This window comes from Alligator sinensis, unplaced genomic scaffold, assembly GCF_000455745.1.
Source record: "Alligator sinensis unplaced genomic scaffold, ASM45574v1 scaffold972_1, whole genome shotgun sequence".
In the NCBI taxonomy this organism is placed as follows: domain Eukaryota; kingdom Metazoa; phylum Chordata; order Crocodylia; family Alligatoridae; genus Alligator; species Alligator sinensis.
The window spans coordinates 336,315-342,939 of NW_005843039.1; the positions used below are offsets into that span (position 1 = coordinate 336,315).

Genomic DNA, 6,625 nt, shown 5'->3' on the forward strand with positions numbered 1-6,625 from the left:
TTAATTAGAGTGGCTCTTGGAGCCACTCTCCCCACTCCCAGAGCACGTGTAAAAGTGCTCCAAGAGTCCCAGTGAAGTTTGGGCCTCCATTCTGCTAGATATTATTCATTCCAAACCACATGGATAGGATGACCTAAGTGCACTGAAGAATTTACAGTCTTCATAAATATAATCTCCTCAGGATTATTTGGCCATGACACTCAGAAGGCAGAAACTGTGCTTATCTAGGTATAAATTACTTCCACAGCTGTGCTACATAAGCTCACCCTGGAAAGTGTGAACCTGATTATTATTTTTACAAAACCCTCTTTCTGTAAAAGGGACCCACAGTAAATGATAAGACCTAACTTCACTGCTAGCATGCTTTAAAATATAGCACTATATCTGATGGCTGGTAAGAATCTATGCAAGTTAAATTTCATCATAAATCCGAGGAGAAAAACAAAACACATTTTAAAGGAGAGATGGAAAAGAAAAAAAAATACTAGTCTGAAATCAAGCAAATGTTCAATCCTCTATGCCTTTCCTAATTAACAAATTGCCTTGATTCAGCACTTAGTTACTATCAATTTCTTTTAATTAACAGATTGAATTATTTTGTTACTTGATATACTTACACAACTTAATTTAGAAGTCAGATACAGGAACACATTCTTATGTTAAATAGGTCGATCTCTAAACAGACATTTTGGTAGCATAGCATCCTAGATATTCAAGTATTTCTTCAGACAACAGAACACTTTTTCCAGTTTTTATAGGCAGAGGATCAATATGTTTGTAGTTTTGAATCAAGTACTATAATTACCAATCACATCTTCAATATTGGTTACTGTTTTAGTAACCCTTTAGAATCCACAATGCAGTTTCACTGTGTCACCACCCATCATCACTAAGGAATTACGATTCTCACTGAGACCAGAAAAAAAAAAATGTTGCTCGGTTGATAAGGAGATCTCTTTCTCTTCTAAGAAGAAATCTAGTTTTTATTGTCATCCTACATTAAACTACAAAGAAACAAAGTTTGTGTCTACTTACTCTTTAAAGGTATGCTGGTAGATGAAATGCATTGTCAGATCACTTGTGACCATCTTAAGTCTACCACAGATGTGAGTTCCAGCCCTAGAACTATCTAACCCGTCACCCAATAAATAATATGTACTATTTCACACCAGGAAACAAGATCATAGGAAAGTAGGGCTGGAAGAAATCTCACAAGGCCATCTAGTCCAGCCCCCTGCTGAAATCAAGATCCTTGACTAAGCCATCCCATAACTTGACCTTGAAAACATGGAGATTCCTATTGCTGCTCTGTTCTGGACTGTGTCCAACCTGTCCGCATCCTCCTTGAGTGTGGAGCCCAAAACTGGACACAGTACTTCAAGAGAGGCCTAACCAGTGTTGAACAGAGTGAAAGAATAATTTCCCTTGATTTGCAAGTGACACTCCTGTTAATACAGCTCAGTATGCTATTGGCTTTTCTGAAACAAGAGCACCTGGTTGGCTCAGTCAGTTTATAGTCCACTGTAAACCCCTGCAGGTCCTTCTCTGTAGTACTGCAACCTAGCCAGGCATTCCTCAGTCTGTATTTGTGCATGCAATATTCTATCTCAAGTGCACGACTTGGCATTTGTCCTTGTAGAATGTCATCTGATTGGTTGCAGACCTTTTTTCCAGTCTATCCAGGTATTTCTTTATCCTAGCCCTGACCTCCAGTGCATCTACAGTTCCACCCTACTTGGTGTTGTCCACAAATTTGCTATGCGTGCTGTCAATCCCACTGTGCTAATTATTAATGACTACATTAAATAATATCAGACCTTGGAGAAACCCACTTGACACATCCTTCCAACAAGCCATTGATGATTACTTGTTCACTACAAATAAGCCAAACAGATATGTATCTACCTTACAGGACCTTCACCTAGTCTGTTTTTCCATGGCTTGTTAATGAGAATGCTGTGGCAGACAGTGCCAAAACCTTGCTAAATTCTGTATGACAGTCCTCTAGTTTGCAGGTACCATGACAAAGAGTCTTCGATTAGAGTCAGCAATTATCCTTAATCTCACTGCAAAGACGTACTATAGTATCACCACCAAAATGCAGTTAAAGATGTAAAACAAAATCTATACATGCATCTTAACTACTGGTGAAGACTGCTTTTAAAAAGGTACAGCAGCATGTTACTCAACTGAATTATCAGAATAAGGGAAATTATGTTCAAATTGAGAACTTAAATATAGTGATACACACAAATATCACATTGATAGAGATGGGATAAAGAGCAGACAGAACAAATACTGATTGGTGGGCAAGAAATAAAGACAGTGTTCAGAGATGTACATTCAGGGAAATGCTTTTAATGCAGTATGTAATATGAATACTGGTAAATGGAAGAGGTTTTTTTGTTGTAGCCACGCTGGTCTAAAGATATTTGCAGTCAAGGTTCTTTGAGTAGGTGTGACATCTTTTATTAGACCAACTGAGTAGCTGGAAACAAGTTTTTAGCAAGCTTTTGGGCGCAGTCACCCTTCTTCAGGCACAGGCTAAAGAAGGGTGACTGTGCCTAAAAGGTTGCTAAGAACTTTTCCCCAACTACTCAGTTGGTCTAATAAAAGATATCACACCTACTCAAAGAACCTTGCCTGGTAAATGAAAGAATCTCTCTTCCTATCCATCACACTGGGGGACAGGTGCACACATTTTTATACAAATTCAATTAAGCTGATGTTACCCATAATCCTCACCGTTCTCTATCTTGTTCCAAGGCTTTATGTTCAGCTTCTAGACTAGCTTGAAGACCTGCCTGTTCACTACAGTGGTTGTTCAAAGTTGCAAGTTTTTGTTTCTGCTCTTCAATTTCGTGGTCTATTGTGGAACGACGCTGCAAAGCTGAGTGCCTTCTTTCCAATTTGGCCACAGCTTGTTCTAGTGCCTCTCTCTGCTGTTTTTCCCTTGATTCAAGAATTTCTTTTTCTTTTTTCCGAACTTTTTCTTCCTGACGAGCTACGTTGGCAGTGAATTCAAATGTTTCTTGAAGCTGCTGGAGCTGGTTTGTGCTGGCTCTAAACTGAGAAAGCTGTTCTTCTTTTTCTTCTATTTCTTTCTCAATTTGATAAAGAGTATTATCTAATCCTAGTAAACCTCGATCAAGGACTTCAGAAGCTCTCTGCTTTTCTTCCAGCAAAGCTGGCAAATGATTATTGGTCAGGTATTGAAGTTGACGTTCTTTGTACTGTAGTGTGTATTCTGCTGGTCTTATCTTGTCAAATTCTTCAGCCAGCAGGGCAGCATCCAAGCCATTTTCTTCATCTTTCATGAGGAGATTTAACTGTTCTTCATGTTTACATTTTAAATGGTCCAGAGCTTCATGTTCATCTGCTACTTCATTTTCCAGGTGATCTCTTTGTTGAACTAAATCTTTCTCAAAAAAAGTTAACTGCTCTAGCTGCTTTCTTTTAAAGTCCATGAACTTATGCTGTGCTTTTTCTAACTCTTCACAGTCTTCCTCACCTTCAGATCTGGCTTCCTTGACTCTTAAGAGAGATTCTCTAATTTCTTCAAGGTCCTTTTTCTCTTCTTCAACCCTCTGCACATCTCCTCTCTTCAGCAGTTGTATCATGACCTGTTTTTCTCTAAGTTGTTCTTCTAAGTGAGCTACCAGCATCACTTGCTCCCTTTCTTGCTCTTCAAGCCTCTTTTTTTCCAATTCCAGCTTTATATATTGTTCATCCTTTTCCTTCTTAAGTCTTTCCAATTCTCTGAAAATCTGCATTTTCTCAGCTTTTTCATTGTGATTAAGTTCCTGCAGTCGCTGCAGCTCTTCCTTAACTTTAGAAAATATTTCTTCCTGTTGTTTCTTTTTCTGAAGTTCTATCTCCTGTTGTTCCCGTAGTCTTTCTTCTTCAAATTTTTCTTTTTCAGCCAACAAGTCCTTTAATCGGCTCTCAATATGAACACTTCGTCGTTTCAAGCTCTCTTCTTGTTTTTGGATCTGCCGCTGCACTATCTCTGTTTCTTTGCGCTGTGTCTCTACTTCTTGTTGCATCCTTTCCAGCTCTGCCTTGTTAGATCTTTGTTTTTCTTCCATTTCTTCTATCTGTTTCCTAAGATAAAAAGAATGTGTACATGTGAGGCTTCATTCCTTCAAAACATACTTTCCTTTCCTTAGAGTCATTATTTCCCTAAAAATTAACAGGGTTTTGAAGATGATCTTGAAGTATACATGAACTAGAACTCTTTAGTTTTAAGTAACTTTGATTTCAATAATATGCATTTTACCTCATATTAAGAGCATAATTTAGCACCTTATACCTGCTCAGTTTCCAGAGAGAAACTGAATCTGCATGACAAACAGATCCATTATAGTATTTAAATATTCTAAACCAACATTCAATTAACTTTAAATCATCATTGTATGAATTTACATGAAAGTGAATTCAAGCTATTTGAAATATATATTGACCCATACTAATGATGTCTTGTACAATAACTACATAACACTTGCTTATACTGCAGAGAAATAATCCAACATCAGCATCATGATAGAATCAAAAGACTGCATTGTTTAAACTAGAGGTGATGTTTTATTCCATCCACATTTCGCTATTAAAAACCTATTATTACACCTTGATGTATCTGGCTTTAAGTTTAGGACTAGCTACAGTATCTTTGGGAGAACATCATTCCCCGCCCCCCTTATTAAAATTACAATTCTCCTTCCAAAATTTCTAGTGGATCAAAATTCATTTAGAGCACGTGATAAAAAAGCCACGCTACAGATGTATGTAGTTGCATGCCTGCAGTATGAGGACTACATAGAGCCAATCGTTTAGCCTTCAATAAGAAAAGGTGTTCCAATTCAGAAAAATAAGATCACAAAAGGGAATGCACAGAGAAAAGCCATAACAATCTGCACTCAAATTTCACAGGTATCTTTAAAACAGGGAGATGTAAATAGATTATTTTCAGGGGAAATAGGATTTTTTCAATTAAACATATCTAAAATTACATTTTAAATGTTGAGAACTTATACCAAGGCTCAATTATATCTCATCCTATACTCATAAATAAACTTAGTAGCTGTGACATAAATGATTACATGGTCAAGCGGGTGCAAATTGGCTAATGGGACGCACCCAGAGAGTGGTGGTGGACGGGTCAGCATTGACCTGGAAAGTGTGGGCAGTGGAGTTTCCCACGGTTTGGTCCTTGGACCAGTGCTGTTCAATGTCTTCATCAGTGACTTGAATGAGGGCATGGAGAGCACTATGTCCAAACTTGCAGATGACACCAAATTATGGGGTAAAGCAAACACACTATGAGGCAGGGAATGAATCCAGGAGGATCTGGACAGGTTGGAGAAGTGGGCAAAACTGAACAGGATGCAGTTCAACAAGGACAAATGCAAAGTGCTGCACCTATAGAGAAGGAATCACCAACACACTTACAGGCTGGGGGATTACCCTCTCAGCAGCACTGTAGCAGAAAGGGATCTCGGAATCATAGTTGACTCCAAGACAAACATGAGTCGTCAATGTGATGAAGTGATCAGTAAATCTAACCACACTTTATCATGCATTAGCAGATGCATCACAGACAGGTCCAGGGAGGTGATACTTCCCCTCTATGCGGCACTGGTGAGGCCGCAGCTGGAGTACTGTGTCCAGTTTCGGGTGATGTACTTCAAGAGGGATGTGGATAACTTTGAGACAGTTCAGAGGAGGGCCAATCATATAGTTAGGGGCCTGCAGGTAAGGCCCTATGAGGAGAGATTGAGGGACCTGAATCCCTTCAGCCTCCACAAGAGAAGGCTGAGATGTGCTCGTGGCCACCTACAAACTCATCGGGGAGGGGTGGGGGACAGCAAGGGATAGGAGATGCTCTGGGTTAGAGTACAAGGGGGTCGGGGAGAAAGGGACTTAACGGTGGGGGTCTTCTACAGACCACCCAACCAAGGAGAAGATTGAGACCAGGAATTCTTATGTCAGCTCACGGAAATAGTTGGTCCAAGGATGTGGTTGTCATGGGTGACCTAAACTTGCCAGACATCTGCTGGGAGAAGCAGCCAGGTCTGACCACTCACGCAGGTTCTTAACTGACGTACAGGACCTCCATCTAACCCAGGAGGTACACAGCCCCACCATGGGAGACGCCTTGTTGGATTTGGTCCTGGCCACAGGCGACGACCTGGTACGGGGACTGCGGGTGCTCGACCACGTAGGCGATAGCGATCATTGTCTGCTGGAATTCACCATCCAGCGCAAGGTGGCGAAAGCCTCCAGCAAGGCAGCAGCCCTTGACTTCAGGAGGGCAGACTTTAATGAGGTAAGAAGACTAGTGGGGGAAGCACTGAGGTCCCAGAGCTGGAGGGAGTTGAGTGTCCAGGAGGCGTGGTCGCTCCTTAAGGAGACTAAGGAGATGATCCTCCAAGTAATCCCTACACGAATCAAAGGGGGCAAGAGGGTGCAAAGACCCCCATGGCTCACCAAAAGCATCCGGGAATGTCTCCAAACGAAAAAGGAGGCGTACATCCATTGGAAGGGACGGGCCGTCACAAGAGAGGGCTATACCTCGGTAGCTCGGGAATGTAGGGGGGCGGTCAGGAAGGCCAAGGGGGAAATGGAG

The 6,625-nt window shown here is 40.9% G+C and overlaps 1 protein-coding gene across 1 annotated transcript in view; it reads right to left on the bottom strand.

Moving 5' to 3' along the window:
- Positions 1 to 6,625, bottom strand: part of KIF16B (kinesin family member 16B) — a 203,267-nt gene that overhangs the window by 100,468 nt on the left and 96,174 nt on the right. The window contains exon 11 of the mRNA XM_006036938.3: positions 2,746 to 4,104. Within this exon, the coding sequence (XP_006037000.2) occupies positions 2,746 to 4,104 (1,359 nt within the window). The remainder of the gene's footprint in view (positions 1 to 2,745; positions 4,105 to 6,625) is intronic.